This window comes from Fusarium sambucinum, chromosome I (genome assembly GCF_050947815.1).
Source record: "Fusarium sambucinum isolate potato_lamoka chromosome I, whole genome shotgun sequence".
Taxonomy (NCBI): Eukaryota; Fungi; Ascomycota; class Sordariomycetes; order Hypocreales; family Nectriaceae; genus Fusarium; species Fusarium sambucinum.
In genome coordinates, this window is record NC_139294.1 from 3205584 (window position 1) to 3227067 (window position 21484).

At 48.2% G+C, this 21484-nt stretch overlaps 6 protein-coding genes across 6 annotated transcripts; 4 read left to right on the forward strand and 2 right to left on the reverse strand.

The window, feature by feature from the left end:
• Nucleotides 1-104: 104 nt before the first annotated feature.
• Nucleotides 105-2796, forward strand: FSST1_003762 (uncharacterized protein; the record flags this gene model as incomplete). Its single annotated transcript, XM_083229872.1, has 4 exons — nucleotides 105-170; nucleotides 240-1128; nucleotides 1180-2205; nucleotides 2252-2796. 4 exons carry the CDS (start codon nucleotides 105-107, stop codon nucleotides 2794-2796), a joined length of 2526 nt encoding a protein of 841 aa, XP_083087192.1.
• A 1858-nt stretch (nucleotides 2797-4654) lies between these two features.
• Nucleotides 4655-6716, forward strand: FSST1_003763 (F-box protein; the record flags this gene model as incomplete). The annotated part of the gene is made up of 3 exons (XM_083229873.1): nucleotides 4655-4727; nucleotides 4865-5545; nucleotides 5602-6716. 3 exons carry the CDS (start codon nucleotides 4655-4657, stop codon nucleotides 6714-6716), a joined length of 1869 nt encoding a protein of 622 aa, XP_083087193.1.
• A 3396-nt stretch (nucleotides 6717-10112) lies between these two features.
• Nucleotides 10113-11684, forward strand: FSST1_003764 (uncharacterized protein; the record flags this gene model as incomplete). Its single annotated transcript, XM_083229874.1, has 1 exon — nucleotides 10113-11684. One exon carries the CDS (start codon nucleotides 10113-10115, stop codon nucleotides 11682-11684), a length of 1572 nt encoding a protein of 523 aa, XP_083087194.1.
• Nucleotides 11685-12943: 1259 nt separating this feature from the next.
• FSST1_003765 (major facilitator superfamily domain-containing protein) lies at nucleotides 12944-15080 on the reverse strand (the record flags this gene model as incomplete). Its single annotated transcript, XM_083229875.1, has 5 exons — nucleotides 12944-13482; nucleotides 13538-14021; nucleotides 14071-14333; nucleotides 14383-14691; nucleotides 15029-15080. The coding sequence occupies 5 exons, from the start codon at nucleotides 15078-15080 to the stop codon at nucleotides 12944-12946; spliced, it is 1647 nt and encodes a 548-aa protein (XP_083087195.1).
• A 1591-nt stretch (nucleotides 15081-16671) lies between these two features.
• On the forward strand, nucleotides 16672-19335 carry FSST1_003766 (M28 family metallopeptidase; the record flags this gene model as incomplete). The annotated part of the gene is made up of 5 exons (XM_083229876.1): nucleotides 16672-16682; nucleotides 16800-17154; nucleotides 17205-17749; nucleotides 17794-19169; nucleotides 19220-19335. 5 exons carry the CDS (start codon nucleotides 16672-16674, stop codon nucleotides 19333-19335), a joined length of 2403 nt encoding a protein of 800 aa, XP_083087196.1.
• Nucleotides 19336-19794: 459 nt separating this feature from the next.
• FSST1_003767 (cytochrome-b5 reductase) lies at nucleotides 19795-20959 on the reverse strand (the record flags this gene model as incomplete). Its single annotated transcript, XM_083229877.1, has 3 exons — nucleotides 19795-20363; nucleotides 20418-20802; nucleotides 20918-20959. 3 exons carry the CDS (start codon nucleotides 20957-20959, stop codon nucleotides 19795-19797), a joined length of 996 nt encoding a protein of 331 aa, XP_083087197.1.
• Between the last annotated feature and the right edge of the window lie 525 nt (nucleotides 20960-21484).

Here is a 21484-nt window from a genome sequence, read left to right on the forward strand (position 1 = left end):
AAGATTACCCACTTCTCCTCACCTGCCTCATCCTCGTCGTCTTTTCTCTCTCTCTCTCTCATCATATCTCCAATTATTCGAAGCTTCACTTGTTCTTTCATGACATGCGTCCACTCTCTCATGCACTCACTCCGGTGAACGCTTCAATGATGAAACCTATATCCGAAAATGTAAGTTGTACACTGTCTCTCTTCTCTCCTGTCACAAGATTCCCCCAACATACTAACTTCAATCAATAGTCGCTGCCATACACTGAGAGCGATAATTCGGCCCGAGATGCGCGTCATGGGCGTAACACCACCGCCTCTACTGTTTCCTGTCACTCAAATCATTATGACAAGTCTGTGATCGAAGATGGTGTTCAAATGCGCGACTTCTCTTCTCCCACTCCGAGCAAGTCTCGTGGTAAAAGCCCCGATCCAAACAGATTCGTCGCAGAACGTCCCTCTCGTCTCAATGCATGTGTTGGCGCGGGACTGACAGTCTCCAAGACCGACAATTTGTCTGTTGATGATCAAGCCACTTCAGAGTGGGAAACTGTCGCTGGAGACGATGCGCCTGAAATATACCCAGAAGCTTCAACCAAGTCACTGAGACGCCAGAGGAACCTTTTTGGTTACAACCCACAGAAGGAAAACATACAGACCAACCGCAACGTCTGGGCACCACAAACGGAGAGCTTTGAGCTTGTCTCACACTCTGGCCCGTCCGTGCGAGTGCACCCGAGATCCTCTCCTCGTTTGCAATCGTTTCACTCTTCATCCAGTTTCTACAGTGACCTGAGCAAACAAAGTGAATTAGGACGTGGCAAAGACGCAAACATCTACGGGAAATCTCCCATCCCTTGCGGTCCCGAAGATTTCGCAACGGACAATCGCGCTCAGCAAGAAACCAAGAGGTACTCCCATGCCTCGTCCGACAGCCATGACGACCCCTTCAAGTATGACAGTGAAGTGTACTCGGGATTTCTCCGTCCATCGGCCGAGAGAGACGTTAGTGATGCGCTGCACAAAGCCGGCTTAGCCGTCTCTTCAAAAGAGACTATCCCGCGATTCCTAGAGGGAAACAGTTCCAATGCTTCGCAGAGAGGTGCCCCTGTTGCCTCCTTCTACCATGCTGGCGCTATTCGTTCGGCCTAGAATGTCGATGAAGAGGTCAAAGTTCCGGTTCATCGGGAAGGAGACCAAGACACGCGCCGTGTTCCAGTCCCCGATAGACGACTGACCGGTGAAATTGCTACTCTCGACAAGAGCAGACCTCCTACTGGTACCGAGGGCGATTGGCAGACTGTCACTAGCGAACAAGCTTTCAACTCCATGCAGCAGGAATACCTTGACAGCATCGCAAAAGGAACTGGGAGCAGTCTTGCTGATGTATCTGATGTGACGGAGCGTGGCCCTCAACTTCGCACATACAGCTCTACAGACAGAATCATCCGTCACCCCTACGGCGACAACCCTTATGATTCGTACCACGTTCGTCGCGACAGAGGAACCAACCTCGCCGTTTCTGTTCCACGCTATGGCGGTGGCCCAGGGACGTTTGCCAGCAACACAGCTCGAAAGTTCGTCCAGCCCATGTCCAGATTGCCGGAATCAGCTGCTCGACTCTCCAATATCTTTCGCAGAGATCAAAATGAGCAGACACCTGATGGGCATGGTATCCTCCTCTCCGATCTGGATCCCAAAAGAGCAAGCTACCAGAGCCTCGACTCCGATGCAATTCCAAGCGGCAATGCCGCAGATTCAAACTTGCCCGATGACCAAAAGTTTTTCAGCTGGAATCGAATTCGCGAAACTCTGGGGCGAGAGCCACCCAAGACCCCTCTGACCATTCTCGATCAGCCACTGTATAGACATGGTATACAAGACTCTGACAATTCCCACAAATCGAAGCACATTCCTCACGATGATTTCCTTAAACAACTTCCATCATTGCCTTTCCCTCTCGTCAGTCTTCCTGAAGCTCAAATGCTGCAGCGGTTCAAAAGACAGAGAGGTGAAGAGGATCACACTGAGAGTGCACGTAACTTCGCTGCCCGTGGAAGGTCAAACACTATCAGCACTGCTGCCTCGCCGGGACTCCCTATTACTCCCTCTCCTCCCAAGAGAACCTTCTGGGCCACATCTCCCCGGGGCGACATTGCACGGCCTGCACCGACTCATCAGCCCCAGGGACTGCGCCAGAGGTTCCGCCGCCGCGATTGTAAGTGAAGAGTGTCGTGATAGAGTCAATGCTAATTTGGTTACAGCAAGGGAGAGAATTTCCGAGATGCTCGTTTCATCTTCCGCTATCCTCGACACTCCACCATCCACGAAGCCCAAGTCCAGCACTCATCGGGCGTGGTATCGAGGGCTACAGCCGAGCTTTTCAACTCCTCGTGCCGGACAGACCCAGCCTCGTGGGTTCTCCTCAAGCACAAGGTCCCGTCAAACCAGCAGATTCCAGCCAGGCTTTGAACCTCTCGATGGAAGCCCCTTCACACTGGCCGAGACTCGCCTTATCGAGGAGGCCCGTGAGAACATGTTCTACCACCGTCAGCGAACTGACATGATCGCCGAACGAGGGAAGAGACTTTTCATCTGGATCATGATCCTGACTCTTTTCTTCCCGTTTATCGGCCCGGTCGTTTTCTACGGTAAACTCAACTCGACCATCTCGTGGTACACTCACGGGGAGATCCAGTGCCTCACCCAGGATCAGCGCGGAATCCTCAAGCAGCAACTTGTTGTTGAGGCTGTCTTGTACACTGCTCTCATCATTGCACTTTCCGTCCACTACTCAATCTACAACTAGACTAATTCAACTCTCAGGCGCAAGGCGGTATTTTGAGTTTGATTTTGATGTAGTTTTAGAGAAAGCGGCTGCCGGACCAATATCTTGGGAGGTGCAAAGAGATATATATTGGGATGGCTGGGCAATGTGACTTGGGCTCCTTGCAGTTATGGCTGGCTTTTTGTCTTTTCTTGGTCTTCTCGGGGTGATCTATGCCTTTTCATATTCGCCCAAAGCTTCGGGTATGCGCGAGAAGGGCCAAGTGGCCTATCGAGGTATATCTTAGTTGATTAATGTCAATAGACTTACTTTGGCTAGGACCCAGCGTCTGTCGGGTTGATATGCCGTTGGTCATGTGCTATATCCATGTATCTGCCATATACGCTCTGGGTTCAGAACCATATACTTGTGTACGATTCCCCAACTTCGATGCTTGATTGTTTGAGCTTGTGAACTGACTAGGCTAGCATGTTGAAGACATCCACAGCCAACAGCTACGTTTGGAAGGCGATGATTATTACGTCAACACGACATGGCCTCTTTTGCATATTGATCTGCTGTACTAGGTACCATGTAAGATTCAATTCTGGTTGATCTACCTATAATAGGGCACCTCCTTTAGAATGGCCACCTGTATCTCTCTCCGTGGCTCACTAACAATCCAACGATGGCAGCCTGTATTTCAGGACGGTCTCGCAGGCTTCACATGTCATCTGGTGTCCTGAGCCAGATTTCGCATAGGAAGCTCGTTTTTGAGATTCTGTGAGACTCTCGAGAACATCCAAATACCACAAAACGAACTGACACATTGCCAGCATTATCCTTCGTGGCACGGTAAAATCCTTTTGGTCCGTCTATGATAACCAATTGCTGCAGTCGGGTAGACTTTACAAGCAAGTAGGCCAAATCATGAAACCATTTTCTGATCAGATATATGCCTGCATATGCAGTTGCATAGAAGTCTTTGCGAATAATCTGATTGTTCATGCGATCCGAGTCGAAGGGAATAGCCAGATGAGTAAGCTTTGTCGAACGTATAATCTTAGCAAACGAGCTGAATAGTAGATTCTATAAGGACGGGTTAGCTAACTGAACTCATCGCATACAATACGTAAGGCCCTATCTGCTTACCCAGTCCAGGTCACCGTCTTGTTCATTCCATTCAGGCCGGCCTCCCATAATAGTACCATACAGGATCAACCGCTCCAGGTTGGGGAACTCCTTGGCGGTAGTGCGCACCTCGAGGAAGGTGGCTTTGAAATGTGGTAGGAGTCGGGGGCTTCTATACCGGAGCCCATGTCACTTTATGCTCCTTAGACTATAGTTCTTAGGCTACTTATTTTTCTACCCTAAGGCTTAGGAAGCTAATTTTCCTTCTAGCTACAAGGTCATAAGAAATATAACGATCAAGATGATTGATTGAGTCTAACATGACCAAGACAATTAATATCGAGTCTTGCTGCTACTCGGCTCTTATTTTTAACTGCCGGGTCGTCTTGGAGGATTATTAGTGATAAACCCGGTTTATATCCATCCACTGGCCCGCCCTTGGGTTTCAACCACTCATTCTTGTACTGACTGTCCTGTTTCTGTTAATGTTACTGTTACAACCACGTTGAAATACTAACAGCAGAACAATTGCACAGACAACCTGGCCTCACTGTATTAGGCGATCAATTAGTATTTACCTGGAGAGAGGCTGCACAAGCTTTGCCAAGTCTTCGCTTCCCTTCTCGTCTCCCCACAGTCCACACTTTACTTTGGATCGACCGATCAATCAATCAACGAACTTGACTTGCGCTGCTGCTGCTGCTGCTGCTCCGCTTTGCTCAGTTCATCTCCTTCTCTTCCTCCATCGCTTCCACTAAGACCAAGCCCAATGACTTTGAGCCCGCAATCTTCGCGTCGCTGGGACGAGCTCCCTCATGAGATCCTCCTCCAGATCTTGTGCTGTGAGTTGCAACTTCATCTAGCCCCAGCTTATCCCTCAATCCATATCCTTCCATACCCCGCTATCACCATACAGCAATTTCATGCAATAAAATCTTGTGCAAGTATCATGACCATAAACTAATACAATACTATTCAGACCTTGAACCTCATCAATTGCCCAGACTGCAACTTGTATCACGGAAACTCAGAGACGTCTGTCTTGACGATGAACTTTGGAAGCGCCATTGTTTTGCGCGTTCACCATGGTACTCATTTCTTCAAAATCGTAGAAAAGTTTTTGCTTCTCTGCCTGACTCATCATTGAGCAAGGCCAGTCAAGATGACGAGGATGCCGGCTCTCTACTGGAATTTGATGAATCGTCTCGGAGAGATAAAGATCATTTCGAATTCCTTCAAGACATGGCCAACTGGGATCCTGCGTTCCCCGACGAGCACGTCTCGTGGTATGACGAGTACATCCAGCGCCAGGGACCGACGTCCATCAATTGGCTCGAAACGCCTCGCGCAGAGCAGAGCGCGATGGATCATTTCATTGAAGTCAGAGGCATGGCTCTCTACAGACCCAACAGCGGCGATGATGGCCTCGGCAGCTTGTTAGCCGTTTCACCGCTCGACGACGGATCTGTATGTTTATGGGATATCAACGGCGCTAGAGGCAGGAGGGGGGGTATAATTGCAACGAGTCAGCCGGATATCCTCTTCTTTGACGGCCGCGGAGATCAAAACACAAGGCGGTCCAAAAAGATCGACACTGGTGTCACCGAGTGTGTTAGTGTCGACAACACCAACAATAGGGCTGTCTTTGCCGTACAGAGTCGTAAGCTCTCAAAGGCCATCTCCTTACTCTTGACCCCACTAACTGAAACATGCTAGATCTCATAGAAGTCGATCTCAATCGTCTACGGGTCGTCAATAGACACTCTTTCGAATGGTCCATCACAACCTTGTCACAGATCCAGGATGGGATCCCCTTGACAGTCGGCACTTCACTAGGCATTCATCTTCAAGACTTTCGCGCGCCTCAATACCACCACGGCAATGACGTGGAGAGGTTAGATATAGACAGCCCTATGACGGACGAAGATAACCCCTTCAGGGCCATCTTTGACCCGAACCCGTTGCCGCCGTACGCCTCATTGTCTCAGCCTACGCCAACCAGTATTCTTCATCTGCCCCGTCCAGCTGGCGATAACACAGTATCGGACGATATCTACGTGGCGGGCAGGTTTTCCAATATTCTTCACTATGATAGGAGGCAGTTTCCCAAGATCTTGGGTTCCATCTACTCCGGGTCGCGGCTTTCCAGTCTGGCGGCGCTACCCTATCCGTTTTCCACTCTAGATCACGAAGTACGGCGTCGCGGAGAGCTTTCAGCCGAGAGAGTTCATGAGTGTAAGACATCGAGCAATGGTCGAACTTTGATAGCAGGCGGAGAGTATAAGACCAAGGGCTCGCTAGAGTTATACGGCCTCGATACAGTGGACCTGTCAAGCGACGGGGCGATGCAGCAAAACTCAACAATGAAGAATCGCTACACGGCAGCTTCATCCATCATCTTGTCAGTTATCAACCACGGCACAAAGGTGGCCTTTTCAGACGGTGCAGGACAGATCAAGTGGTTTGAGAGAGACGGATACACAGAATGTCGTCGAATTAAGATCGGCCACAGTGACGTCCCCACCCAAGCATCACTCTTCGCCTCGATGCCAGGGTCCGACGATCTCGCGCGCAAGATCTTATCCACCAAGACGGCACAGGACCGGCCCAACGAGGACAACGTGCTCTTCTGGACAGGCGACAAGCTCGGCATGGTCAGTTTTACAGGGGATACACTATTTACTCCCGAGCAGCTACAGGGCGACAAGAATCACGGGAGCAAGGAGGCGGCGGCGGATGAACAGAAGAGACAGGTGTACTCCCAGAGGATGCGAGAAGCACTCGAGAAGCAGGCTGACGAGGCTCGGTTTGTACAAGGACTTGGATTGTAGTGAAAGGGAGGGGGTGATGATGATTGGGTATGAGAAGAGCATTAAGAAAAGGCATTCGGTTGGATTGCAGAATTTGGATAAGATCTGTTGGACTAGAGACTACATACGAACTTTACACGACTAGATGAAGATCTGTAACGTTGGCAGAAATAACGATAACAATAGTGGCATTTAGGGGACAAGACAAAAAATAGCTCGTACATATACCAATATAGTAGCATTCATTACCCGTCACGGGATGAGGTGATCGTCGGTGGAGAAAGGGTCTTTTCTTGTCTGGGTGTATCTCCGATGCTACAGCAAAGATGAGGCGCGTGGCGAAGAATTGGCGTGTGAATGCCATGCAGGAACAAGCATCAAGCTTGTAATATTATTTAGAAAGGGGGTTCTTAAGTAAATATTGATTGGCAGGTCTGTATGAACAAGAGTCGATCAATGCAAGGCATGTAGCTGTCAACAGCGATGAATAGGCGATCTACTTGGTAGCAGAAAAAATAGCCTCCTAAGTCTTAGGGTATAAAAATAAGTAATCTAAGAACTATGGCCTAAGAAGCATAAAGTGACCTACTAATTTTGTCCCTTATGCCTCAAGCGGCTAACTTTTCTAATACCCTGAGGGCAATGTGACGACGGACAAGATTACTTGCTTTTTCCTAGATCTTCATGACAGGAATTCAACATGGTCCAAGCTGCTTTTAACAAGAGATCGAAGGCCAAGAGTTATCTAACTAGTAGCTACAGCTGAGGCTACTAGGAGCATATAGCTCGTGATACTTCAAAGCTCTTGATGAGTCCCTTGTTTTGAAATGGAAAGAAGATTACGGATATTCGGGTCTTGATTCGTGAAGAAAAGAGCCGCCGGCTGATGATTATCTGCAGTGAGACATTCATTCCTAGTGTTCAACCCTTCTTTGGAGCACGGACTTTCAAGGGGGGATTAATCAAGCCGCTGTCGTCAATGGGTTGGATTGACAGCTTGGCTACTAACCTATGACATAGCATGGCTAGTGGGTAGCAGAAAAGTTAGCCTCCTAAGTCTTAGGGTAGAAAAATAAGTAGTCTAAGAACTATAGCCTAAGGAGCATAAAGCGACCTACTAATTTCGTCTGAGGCATGGCATGGATGGTATTTGTTTATTGAAGTTTGATAAAACAAGGGATGAACCACAGCTGGACCACGAGGACCCTGTCCTGGGGGCTATGATTACGATGATGGTCGGTCCTCCGTAAGAACCTCAGAAATCCAGGGCGGCCAATAGCGGACAGGGATGTTGAACCCCTGGCCAATGGTGACGATCAAGATGAGTGGAATAAAGAAAGGTCCACGAGAGAGATTTGGCTATTTGACATAGTTAGAAGGCCTCATTTTTTAATGTCTTTAATGCCGCGGCATTTGATTGATTAAACACGTATGAAAGACCAAGATTTGTCTTCAGCAGAGTAGTAGTAAGCCCTGACAATGGCTTTTTCTTTGCCGAGTAACAGGCATTGTTAATATCTATATCCATATCGGTAAGACGCATGACACTTTTAGAACCAAAGGATATCCCAGCTGCGGAGTAGGCTCTTGTTGATACGCGGTACAGACCGGGCAGGCCTTGACGAGAGGTGGAGATGGGATCATGGTGCGCTGTCAAGGTTTGGCCAGGTCAAGTCAGGTCAGAGGTGTTTTACATTAGTCCGCCTTGTAAAAGGAAACGCTTCAGCCAGTTGGTCTCCATATGCCGTGGAGACTCTTTATGCCAAGAGGTACTCTGTAGAGGCCTCATGTTTGTGTAGGTATGGCTAATGGGTAGTGGGTAGCAGAAAAGTTAGCCTCCTAAGTCTTAGGGTAGAAAAATAAGTAGTCTAAGGACTATGGCCTAAGGAGCATAAAGTAACCTACTAATTTCGTCTCTTATAATTCTAGCGGCTAACTTTTCTGGTACCCTGAGAGCTAGATATGTAATTGACAATTGTAGATCAACTGTACGCAAAGTCAATCATTACCTACAACTAATTTGCTGTAGATAAAGCAAACCCTAATGACACAAGAGGGTTTCAGTCAAGGGCCTTGTTTCGACCTGGTACGTTTAGTTTATGCTGTCTTACTCTGTACCTGGCCTTGCTTGGCTTGTGAGAGGCATACATTCCTTTTTATAGACAAGTACATACAACGGGCGATATGCTGTCCGACTCACAAGGGTTTGACCAGACCAGACCAGACCAGACCAGGGTGTTCCAGGTCTCATCTGGTTAGACTACGGGTTGTTAAGAGTCCAAATATCGGCGATGAGAAGACCAGAAAAAGAAATCCAATTCACCGCTATATCTACAAGGACCAAGTTTAACCATGCCAGTTAAGGACTGGCGACGGCTGCAATCAATTAATCAAGCAGGGTTTAATTCTTTAACTTCCGGTAACTTGTGATACCGTCGGTAAACTATCACAATAACTGACAAAATGGGTCACGAAATACAATCACAAGTGAGGCGATTAATTGATTGAACATCAACACAAAAGAAACCCACAGAATATTGCCATCTCATACATACTTGCTTAGGTACATTACAGATTGTCGTGTCATCCATTCAGCGCCTCACAACCGCCAGAGACAAGGATTCCCCAGCGCATCAGACAGGGGTGTCACTGCCAGCTGCAGGCTTAGGCTCAGTCTTAGGCTTGGGCCAGGTTAGGCGGGTTACCCACCTAGGTTAGTGGACGCGGCCAACGATGGACTACCCTCCAAGACTATCCGATCGCCCTGAAAACAAGATACATACCTTAGTACTCACTGATTCTCTCACTGATTCATCCATTCTTCCTTCCATCTACTACTAAGAACAAGTCCATCGAAACTTACGGTCAAGGTTATATCCTAGTTTTAATACCTAGCCCAACTAGCCTACGTTTTCTCGATATTGCCTACCGACTCTATCTACATAGATCTCTTTTTCACTTTTCTTTCCTTCCTTCCATTTCTGTTTCTGGTCTGTTTTATATTTGCACATCTTTCCTACCTTTCTCCATTCTTTCGGGTCCAATTTCCACCATTCTCCGGGTCTCGTCTCCTCATCAACTTGCATTTGCAGCCAACATCACGCGTCCCCCATCGTCAAATCCGCCACCCGGCCATCGGACTCACCGACTACCCTCTACCACCAAAATCTTTCTCTTTTCTTTACATACCATTATCAATCAATTCAGTTCAAGAGAGATTCGAGGCTCTAACAAGGGATTGAACATTACGGCATCTAATTTACACACCACTACAAACACAGCAATCACCGCAGATCAGACTCAGTAAACCCCTATGTGACGCTGACTCGTCTCGTCTCTCTTCTCCTCAGCATTATCGTCATCGTATCAAGCGACCAATTTCTCAACAAATTTAAAACCCCTGGCTCGAAATGTCCCATGGCCTTTTGGGTGGTTGACGGGGGTCGTCCGCTTGGACTTGGTACTACCACTGCCGCTGCCGCTGCCGCTATCAACACAAGCCGGGGTCCGTACTATGTGGGCGGTAAACGGAGAGTAAGCGTCTCCGAAGACGGCGACGCATACTCGTATGCTCCCAGCCATGGCGATGCCTTCACTTTCGACCCAAAGAGATCCAGGTTCGCCGATGAGCTTCCTTACGACGCATACGAAAACACACCAATGATTCCTAGACCCAGTGGTTATTCATCCCCACAACCGCATGACCATTTCCCACATTATCACCAACAACCGCAGCAACCGACAGTCCAGCCTAGAATCCATCATGTCAACAAATCCGCCTACCCATACAATCACCCCTGCAACTCTCCCACAGAAGATGAATTTCTCTACCACGACGACATCGGCTCTTCTACTCCCCCATTAATTCATCGTCCGGACTCAGCACCTGTCAAGAATCTATCCTTTCTCGTAATTCGTGAACGGTCTCCAACCCCAGAGGGTTTCCCCTCTATCGATGCTAGTTTTGATCTTGGCGCCTTCGGTCCAGCTTCCGAATCTCGGCCGGCTCCGTCTTTCGGCCCCCCCGGACCTCCACCGGCTCCTACACCCGCCCCAGCACCAGCTCCTGTCGCCGATGCCTGCGCTATGGAACGTACAGCCTCCGGTCTATCCATTTCATCCGACACTACTCAACCCTCATTTGCCAGTTTATCTCCTCTAAACGACGACAACGAGCCGGGCTTTCTGAGTGATTTCGCTGCCGCACGATTAGTCCGTGACCATGTAGCCAACTCTGGCTTTTCCAGTTCTAATCGTCGAAGACACCGCGGCGTTGACTCTCGCCATGGCCGTATCTTAAGAACTCTCATTAACCCCAAATCCCGCGCTGCCGACTTTCCTCTCGATGACAACGCTCTACGCAGCATTTTCTCGGCCGCCAATGAACTCTTCTTCGGCAATCGACTTGCCGGTCGTGTCGCGTGGGACTGGAGTCACCCCGCGAGCGCCCAGTACCAGGCGCACATTGTTGGTACTACTGCTGTGCGACGTTCCCGTGATGGCGGCTATGAGACCCTCATCGTGCTGTCGTCCCCCATTCTCCAGGACACAAAATACAACCGTCGACTGCTGATATCGACGTTTCTCCACGAGATGATTCACAGTTACCTCTTTGTAGTATGTGGTCTGAAAGCCCGCTATCAAGGCGGTCACACCGAGGGATTTCGCCAGATCGCCGACACCATCGATCGCTGGGTCGGGCACAGCTATCTGCGTCTCAGTGAAATGGACGCTGACCTGGAGCACTTCCGTCAGCACCCGTCATGTGGGCACGAGCAGCATCAGGTGCGTAGCCGAAGCGCAGACGGGCAGGAGAGGGTACCCTGGCGCAGCGAGAGATGGGAGGATGGAGAACGAGAAAGAAGCGTCATCTATCCGACTGAGCTTCATCCACGACCGCATCCCAGCTACGAGAACAGGGACCGATATGGGCGGGAGGGTCACAGAGCCCTTCATGTCCGGAGAGGAATCTCACCATACGTTTACTGAGCGTGGAAGTGACCCTCGAAGGTCGCCCATGCCTTATCTGCTATTATACAGGCACATTGGCTCACTAAGAGCCAATCCCTGATACATGTCATAACAAGAGTGACATATTATCTTCAACCACCATTTCATTTGGCATCTATCGGAACTTCGTTTTCTTTCCACTGTCAAAAACTTATCTATCTAGCGGGGTGGTCTTGCTACGTCTTTGTATTTATATGATTCCCCTTTTTTTCCTCATTCCAATAGCGCGGCAGGCTTTACCTTGAAAAATCCTTTGGGCGTGGGAGGGGCGTTTTTGACATTCACAAGGAATGGAAGCATATTATAGGCAAGGATTCTATTCTTTTAGGAAATAACGTCAGGCGGTAGCACCGGCGCTGTGAAGATCTCTCTTTTTCATTGCTATAGGCCAGGAAAAAGTATTACTAAATTATGCCAAATGCTGCTTTTACTCCTTTTATGTTTGAGAAGAGGCACAGATTGGAATCACGACATGTAGCATTATCGTCAGTTATCGCACACTACAATGCGTAGCAATGTAGCGACACAGCGTGACTGAATAAAATTATCATAAGCTATTACAAACCGAGATGCAGCTGCCTAATTCTAAGGGAGAGTGATTACAAGCTGTGCAGCTCCAACATCGTCAGCGTCCATAGAGGTGCATGATGAACAAATTTGCAACAACCATGGGCCAGTACCTGATAGTCACCAGTATACTTGCAGTCACTATACAGCAGAAAAAATGGCGTCCTAATTAGAGTATAAAAATAAGTAGTCTAAGAGTTATAGTCTAAAAAGCATAAAGTGGCCTACTAATTTCGTCTCTTATACTTCTAGCGGTCAATTTTTCTAATACCCTAAGGACCCTCTTGGCCACCTTCAAGCTCACCCTAAGCTTCATCGATAGAAGTTAGACAGATTCACTGCAGAGTGTTAAGCAAGTACAACCTTTTTATTAATAGCTATTATAGCTGCCATATGCAATTCAAACATTATCATTGTCCTCATCATGACTTGACGCCAGCAATGTATAAAATGCGTAATGCACCTTGCTTCTCGTGTATCCATCCCCCTTTTCGTCCAAGGCAAGTACAATTTTCGCCAAACTTTTAAGTAAAATGTAAAAAACCAAACCAGACATCAAACGATATTTTACCTGAATCGTCTAGTTGAGATATACGATATCTTTTCATTTCTATTATGAATGGCCGAGGGTCAGGATGGCTCTCTGAACTCGCCATGTTTCAGTTTCGTCCTCACTGAACGGTTCCGTAGTTTTGCTGTTCGGGTCTTGACTTGTTCAAGGGTTGCTCGTCGTCCTCAGAGTCCGAAACAGCCGCCGCGTCTCCAGGCAATAACAGCGTGCTAGACGAAGACGAAATCTCATTGTCCTCCGCATCAGTGTTCTCTGCTGAAGTTGGTACGGAAGCAGTTGGACCGGCTCCCTCTTTGGCGAGATATGCCGGGATAGCGCCTAGAATGGCAACAAACATGAGAAAGAACCATGCCGTGACGACATATCCGTGGTCAGCGCCCCAAGTGAAGAGAGCTCCAGCAGAGGCGGGACCGGCAGCGCGGCCTAGTCCGCTAAATGTCGTCGCATAGCCATTAAGTGTACCTAGGACGCGAAGGGAACTACACGAGTTCGTGAGAAGAATGGTGGTGGATGGGAAGGCCACGATGATTCCAGCAGCCTTGATGAACATGACTAAGATTAGAGCTGTTGTTCGGGCATTGTGTGTAGGGAACAGGACACAGTAAGGGGTGAGGAAGTAAGCGATGGGCATAAGCACACCTATAGTAGGTACGTTAGCGAGGGCACATCATCAATGCAAAAGGCGATGGCTTACAGCAGAATCTGAAGCATCGCACAACTCCAAAACGAGCAACGATTGTAGGATACAGCAGGAACTGGATGCTACCACAAACAACACCATACACCGTGTAAATAAGGCCGACCTGGCTATGCGACATGCCAAATCCTCCAGAAAAGTAGAAGGGGAATGCCGTGTTCTCGGGCGTGTGCTGTTCAACCGGATGTCTGAGGAAGACACTGAGGATCTGATCATAGGCGACTGAGTGGAAAGCCAAAAACGTGTATGCCAAAAGGTTGATGGAGGTTTCACGAGTGAGAACACGCTCTTTCCTGGTTGGCTCTTGGCCTTGCGTCTTGGGCGCTGTCTTATTGGGAAGAAGAGGCGAAGTGGCCTCGCCGTCTACGAAGGAAGGACGACGGGTAGAGGGGGTTGGACGAGTGTTTTTGAAGGAATTGGTGATACGCTTGCCAACCAGGATACCCCAATCCCGATGTCCTCTTTTGCTTGGGAGTGTTTCCTGAACAGTATTAGGAGCAGTGTGTAGCAAAGGCATAGTTCAAACTCACATGAAGAAACAGGACTGCGACAGTGACGGAGATGAGGAAGAAGATCGTCAGAATCAAGTTGGGAAGAAGAAACGGAAAGCGCTTGAATAATTCCAGATGACCAAAAATCTCAGGATATTGCTCGGCAGGCTCGGCGAAGAATCCTCCAAAGCTAGGGCCGATGATAGAGCCCAGACTCCATACTATGGGCATGATGGAGAAGGCACGGGGCTGAAGTTCTCGTTCGGGAACCATCTCAGCAACCACTGTTCGAATAATTCCAACTAATAATTGTTAGTGAAATGGGATTTCCAAGCGTGCAGTTTAACACACCATTTCCGTTTCCACCTCCCTGAATAGCTCGGACAGCAATGGCCATGGGCAAACTCGTTGACATGCCCCATATTATAAAGCAGACCATGGTCGTCAAAAGGCCCAGGATAATGGTAGGTTTTCTCCCGTAGGTATCAGAAGCCTTCCCCCACGCGACAGCTGTGATGCTTTGTGAGATGGAAAAGACACCTGATGTGACGCCCACCCAGCTTCCGACCTTATTCGTTGGAACGCCGAAACTCCTAACCATCGCTGGGAGATATGGGAATACTGAGGTGTATGCCATAGGCTCGGCTATTCTTGCAATGGCTATTGGGAAGTTAGTGAGATCTTGGGGAGATATTCGGGGGTACCTGGAAAAGATTGGACCATGATGACTATGTATTCATGTTATAGTGTCTCTGTACTTGATGAGAAGTTGTTTCTATCGATAACATCTATACGGGAGCACACTTGAACAGAGGAGAGGGGATCTAGTGGCATTGTATTGGCTTCAGTACCATCTCATCCATCTCATCCATCTCAACTTTGCGTGTATATGATGTGTGATGTGATTAAAGCACGGCCCAAGAACTTTTGACAAGGGTATTGAAAACCTTTTACAGGTGTTGACAGAACGAAGGAAAGTTATCGAGCTTCAACTTACCAAGAATCGCCAGCTGCTGCTTTGGCAGCTTAGGGCCATCTTTTGTCGTCATTGTGAAAGATGATGGCGTCAAGGGAGAGAGGGAGAAACGGAGGAGGCTTTTTGGAACTAAGCAATTCTTTTTCTTCTTGTTCTAACAATGCGTAGTGCGCTAAGCAGGGGAGATAATTAATCTGACCAGGGAATAGATAATGGATATAGGCGATCAAACTTGTCAATCAGCCTTTTCCTGACTCTTATACCAGGGAAGATAAGAAGTAGAGAAAGAAGAAGAGATGTTATTAGTAGAAGAAAGAGAAAGAGAGAGAGAGAGCCTGACCAAAAGGCAAAGTACAAGAGCCAAGCCCACTGGGGAAGCTATGGGTCACTATTACCAAATCAGGCTTGGTCGCTTTTTCCCGCCCAAAGCCGTGCAGGAAAAGGGCGAACATTTGCAGGGGTCTTGTTAGACATGCAGAATATTGCGGTCAAGAAAGGCCGGTAATTGGAAGAGAGTGTGATTGTGATTCTCTGGTTTTGGCCGACGGCTGCAGGAGCTACGTTGAAGAATTGGGGTGTCACAAGAGCAACTTCAGCTGGCTAAGCCCGGCTATGACAGTATTGTACAGTAGGTATCGTAGAGAGTACCGTTCACTGTTGTTTCTGTGAGACAACGACGGATTACATGACGTACATCATGTATAGCGCTCTGATGGTGTACTCGAGTTCTTAGTAGTTCCCAGTTACCTATGTACGTACTGGATTTAGCTGAGTAACTAATAAGGCGGGCAAGTCGTTCAGTCTTGGTTGCAACCACCAAAGCGTTGACAGAAAAGCTGGCCGTGGAGGTTTAGGATACAGAAAATAAATAGTCTAAGAATGTAGGTTGATATATCATAAGCCATCCCACTAATTTCGTCCCTTATGCTCTCCACTAGTCTTATCTTTTGACTACTATCTAGGGAGTCTGGGGTCATCATCGCCCCGAGAGCGGACCTGCAAGCCACCAGATGTGTAATTCCCCGCTTGCCTCCGCCTTATTGCCGATTCGAGTAATAAATTAGTCGGCGTCTAATGCGGAGTGCAGTTGATGTAGTTGCTGCATAATCCCACGATGGTATAAGTGTAGTGGTTGTATTTAACACTATAGAAAATCATCGTGTTAGCAAAGGCAATAGTACCCAGCTATGCCTACCTATGTGCTTAATAACTGTTATATACCCGCACTGCCTCAGTTGTAGATGCACCTATTAGCTTAGTACCACACAACCTACATTGTTCCAAGTTTATAGAAGTTTGAACTAGAAGTGGCTAGTAGTTAGTTACCTTTCCTACATAGTGATCATAAGGCCTAAGCTTAGGGCATCAAAATAAAGATAAGAGCCTCTGGTTAAAAATACTATCATAGGTAAACTGCATAAAATTATTCACTCTTTTATGCTATCCGAGGCATGTCAAACGTTGTGGATCCCGAGTACACCGTGGCTGTGATTGGCCAATGAGCTCCCGTTGCTCTGTAACGTCATCACCCGTTGTATCACGTCTTTCTCTCGTTACCTTCTTCCTATCAACATCATCAATATCAAATATCATTATCCAGGCTTCAACGCATGCCAATAATCTGAATAGTCCCAGGAGTAACATCTTCTAGGACACCCACCATTATGAGTCGGCTGTGAGTTGAACATCTACCTAAACGACCCGCCAAGACCTGTATCCCTCCACTTCCCGGACAACATTGGCCATCAGGACGACCCAAAGACCAAGACTTATACTAAGACTCTATCCCTAGTAGCTCTTCTCATCAAGAGAAAGACAAAATGCCAACCGAAAGCACTCCTCTCATACAAACTGTTCGGGTCGGCCCTCCCCGGTGGAGGTACCCTCACCAAACCTGGCGTCGCTTCTTTACTCTGATTTGCTCTGTCGTGGTTATTGGCGGTTTTGGCTTGTTCGTTATCCAAACTCTCTTGATTGGACCTCGCCATCATCATGGCCATCCTGGCTCTTGGTTGCCTGGCAAAAGTCATTTGAGTTACGAAGAGCTGGAACGTATCCTATTTGATACCCCAGACCCCAAAAAGGCCGAGGAATGGAGCCGTTATTACACTTCTGGCCCCCACCTAGCTGGCAAGAACCTCTCACAGGTTGGCAATCACCCACTTACTATCTGTACATTAACCAATTCCTTCTCTAGGCTGAGTGGACAAAGGACCGTTGGGAGGAGTTCGGAGTTGAATCTAGCATCGTGGCATATGATGCCTATCTCAACTATCCTGTTGACGCCAGTGTTTCTATCTTGGAAAAGTCAAAGAACGGAAAAGGCTGGAACACCACATTCAAGGCCTCTCTTGAAGAGGACATCATCAAAGAGGACCCAACAACCTCTTACGAAAACCGCGTTCCCATCTTCCACGGCTACTCAGCCAGTGGAAACGTCACTGCCTCCTTCATCTATGTCAACTACGGAACTTATCAGGACTACGAGGACCTCGTCAATGCCAAGGTTGACGTCAAGGGGAAGATTGCCATTGCCAGATACGGTGGAATCTTCAGAGGCCTCAAGATCAAACGCGCACAGGAGCTTGGCTTTGTTGGGGTCCTCATCTACAGTGATCCCGGCGATGATGGTGAGAGGACCGAAGAGCATGGATATAAGCCTTACCCTGAGGGACCTGCGCGTAACCCTAGTGCTGTTCAGCGCGGAAGTGCAGAGTTTTTGAGCATCCGTCCTGGTGATCCGTATGTAAAATCTATTCAGAATCAAGGACCTGCTAACCTTTTAGATCCACTCCCGGATATCCTTCCAAGCCTGATGCTCCTCGTGTCCCAGTCGATGACGCCACTGCGTCTATCCCTTCAATCCCCATATCATACCGGGATGCTCTTCCCATCCTCAAGGCTCTCAACGGCCATGGTCCAAAGTCATCAGACTTCAACAAGTACTGGAACAAGAACCTCGGCTTGAAATATAAGGGCATTGAGTACAACATTGGTCCTACGCCAGATGACGTTGTTGTCAACCTTTACAACGAGCAAAACTATGTCACCACACCCATTTGGGATGTTATCGGAATTGTCAACGGTACCATCCCCAACGAAGTCATTGTTGTTGGAAACCATCGGGATGCTTGGATTGTCGGCGGAGCTGGCGATCCCAACAGTGGCTCTGCTGTTCTCAACGAAGTCATTCGCGGAGTTGGTAAGGCTATTGAGGCAGGCTGGAAGCCTCTTCGAACTATTGTCTTTGCGAGCTGGGACGGCGAGGAGTACTCCCTGATTGGCAGCACCGAGTGGGTTGAGGAGTATCTTCCATGGCTCTCAGAGGCTAACGTTGCCTACGTCAACGTTGACGTCGGTGTCGATGGCCCCGAGTTTACTGTATCTGCAGCTCCTCTCCTCAACCAAATCATCCGCGATGTCACAAGCGCTGTTCCCTCGGCCAACCAGACCGTTCCTGGCCAGACTGTCAACGATCTCTGGTCTGGAAGAATTGCTACTATGGGCAGTGGTAGTGACTTCACAGCTTTCCAGGACTTTGCGGGTATTCCTTGCATCGACTTCGGTTTCAAGTACAACGGTAATAGTGCCGTCTACCACTACCATAGCAACTACGATAGCTTCTATTGGATGAAGGAGTACGGTGATGTTGGATTCAAGTACCACCGAACCATGGCTCAAATCCTAGGTCTTACCATTGCCAAGCTCGCCGGCACTGTCATCATCCCTTCCAGCGCTACAGAGTATGCCGATGCTTTGAACGGCTACCTTGATGAGGTCGAGGCCAAGTTCGGGCCTGCCACCGAAGTCATGAGCGACGATGAAATCTTCAGCATGCGCGGTACTGTCTTATCAGACAAGCCTATCGGAAGCGAGCACGAGTTTAAGAAGAGTCTCGACCACATTCGTCAGCAACTCGGGCACTTCCACCTTAAAGCTAGCGAGCTCGACGCCGAAGCTGAAATTGCCAACCGCAAACTCGAAAAGGGTCTTCCATGGTGGAACATTATCGGGAAAATCCGTCTCGGCTACACTATTGAGAGAATCAACAAGAGATATAAGTTCCTCGAGCGCAACTTCCTCTACGAAGGTGGCTTAGATGGCCGAGATTGGTTCAAGCACGTAGTTTTTGCGCCTGGTATTTGGACCGGTTACTCCGGAGGTAAGTAACTTGTTTGAGCAAATTCGATTCACATGCTGACAAAGTCATAGCTGTTTTCCCTGGCTGGGACGAGAGTATCGATGCAAAGGATTACACAAACGGTCTTAAGTGGTCTGCTATCATTGTACGATGTATCAACAAGGCTATCGATAGCCTCTCGGGTTAGGGTGTCTCCAGTGTATTAGAAAAACTGGCCGCTAGGAGGACAAGGGACGAAATCAGTAGGTCAGTTTATGACATTTAGATTAAACTTATTAGGCTATTTATTTTTGTATCCTAAAGCTTAGGGTGCTAGGCTTCTGTTACCTACGATTTAGGTCGTTGGCTATGTTTAGCTAAAAATATATGCGTATAATCTTAGGCTATCATATAAGATGAAAAATGAGCGATTATTTCCCCTCGAATAAGCACTCGATTATGAATGTATATTCTCAGTAGACCTCTACTAAAGGGTTACTAAATATTGATTGGTGATCGCCATTATCGCTCATAAATCTGGTAGATGGATTGACCTGGTATCAATTCAAGAGTCATCTAAGTCGCTTCTCTAAGCTAGAATCTTACACTAACAGTAATCTTTGTCGCCAACATTCAAATCTATCATTAAATCCGCACATGTCTTTGTTTAGAACTTGTAAACCTGGTCTTCCTTGTAGCCAAGCTCCTTGAGAGCACCGGTCAGCTCACCCTGGTTCTTGGGGCTGACCTTGTTTCCAGAGATGGCGTTCATGAGACCGGGAGGGCCGCAGACGAAAAGCTTTATATTCTCGTTCTTGGGCTCAGGAAGAACAGTCTTGAGAAGGTCCTTGGTAATGAAGCCACTGCCACCGACCCAGCCCTTGGGGGGGTTGTCGAGGACGTAGAAGGCTCGGAAGCGCTGGGGGTAGGTGTTCTCGAGCTCCTCGAACTCCTTCTTGAGGAGGATGTCCTTCTCGCTGACGTTGCCGAAAACAAGAGTGACCTTGGTCTTGTCCTTAGGGTTGTTGAAGATGGCGCGGGCGAGCTGGTACATGGGGGTAATACCGGTGCCGCCAGCGATGAGGGCGATGTGGTCGTGCTTGTTCTCCTCCCAGGCGTACTTAGGGAGAGGACCCTTGAGGTCAAGGCGCTGGCCAGGGGCCATGTCGTGCAAGTGTGTGCTCATGGGACCGTTGGGGTACTTCTTGATAAGCAAGTCGAGGAAGCCCTTGTCGTCTGTGCAACAGTTAGTGTGCGCCCATACACAAAAAGAGCTATAGCTTTACATACTCTCATCGCTGATGGGGGTGTAAGGTCGGAGAGTAGCCTTCTCATCATTGGGGCCCTTGTACTTTGTGAGAAGAGCGCTAGCAATGTGCAGACCAGAGACCTGGTCAGCTTCGGGGAGCTCGAAACGCAGGCGCTTAGTGTTGTGGTTAACAATCTCGACATCAGATAGCTTGAGGGAGACCCAGCCCTGATCACCACCAGTGAAGGCCTTCTTGGGCTCGGCGCCAACAGCCTGCTTCACATCCTGGGCAGCGGCAGAAACGGGAGCTCCGCTCTTGCCAAAGTACCAGTAACCAGCACCACCAAGGGCAGCAGCTCCAGCAGCATAGAGGAGGGCATTGGAGCCACCAGCACCTCCAGCCTCAGTGGCATATCGGCGAACAGACTGAGAACGAAATTAATTAGCTTCTGCTGTGGTCTGATAAAAGAAATATTCGATTGATAATCCAAAATCATCACGGTAGGGGTCCAGATGCGACATGCGCGGGGGAGAACCATACCCTCAAAGGCTGAGCAGCGCGGAATGCAGATCGGGCGAACATATTGACGGTATTGTACTTTTTGGAGGTCAATTGATAAGTCAATTGGCTAGAAACAAAAGAGCATAGAAACAAAAGAGCAAAAAGAGTTGTTGGCGTTGCTCAAAGTTAGAGAAGTGGGTGTATCGAGGTACCTTAGTTCCGAAATCGCGACGGTTGGAGATGACGTTATGGATCACGTGATATCCCGAGCACGTAATTGAAGCGAGAAGGTACAAAACAACCAGTCTTCCTTTCTATCTTTAGCGAAGAATCATTAGGATGGAGACGATCTAAGCGATTGAGTTTGTCATGCCAAGAGCTTCTAGTTGACTTTTGCCGTGACCAGGTGTGCTATTAGTTAGTGCCTTAGTAGCTACTAGGCATAGGTGTCTTATGTATCGACTCCAAGACTCGCTAAGATTATAGTAGAAAACTTAGGCCTAAGCTTGTCCTAAATATGATATATAAACTAAAGTATTTCATCTCTTATGATATCACTAGCCAAGGCTACTACTCCGAGAGCTCGGAACGTGCATGTCTACTCGT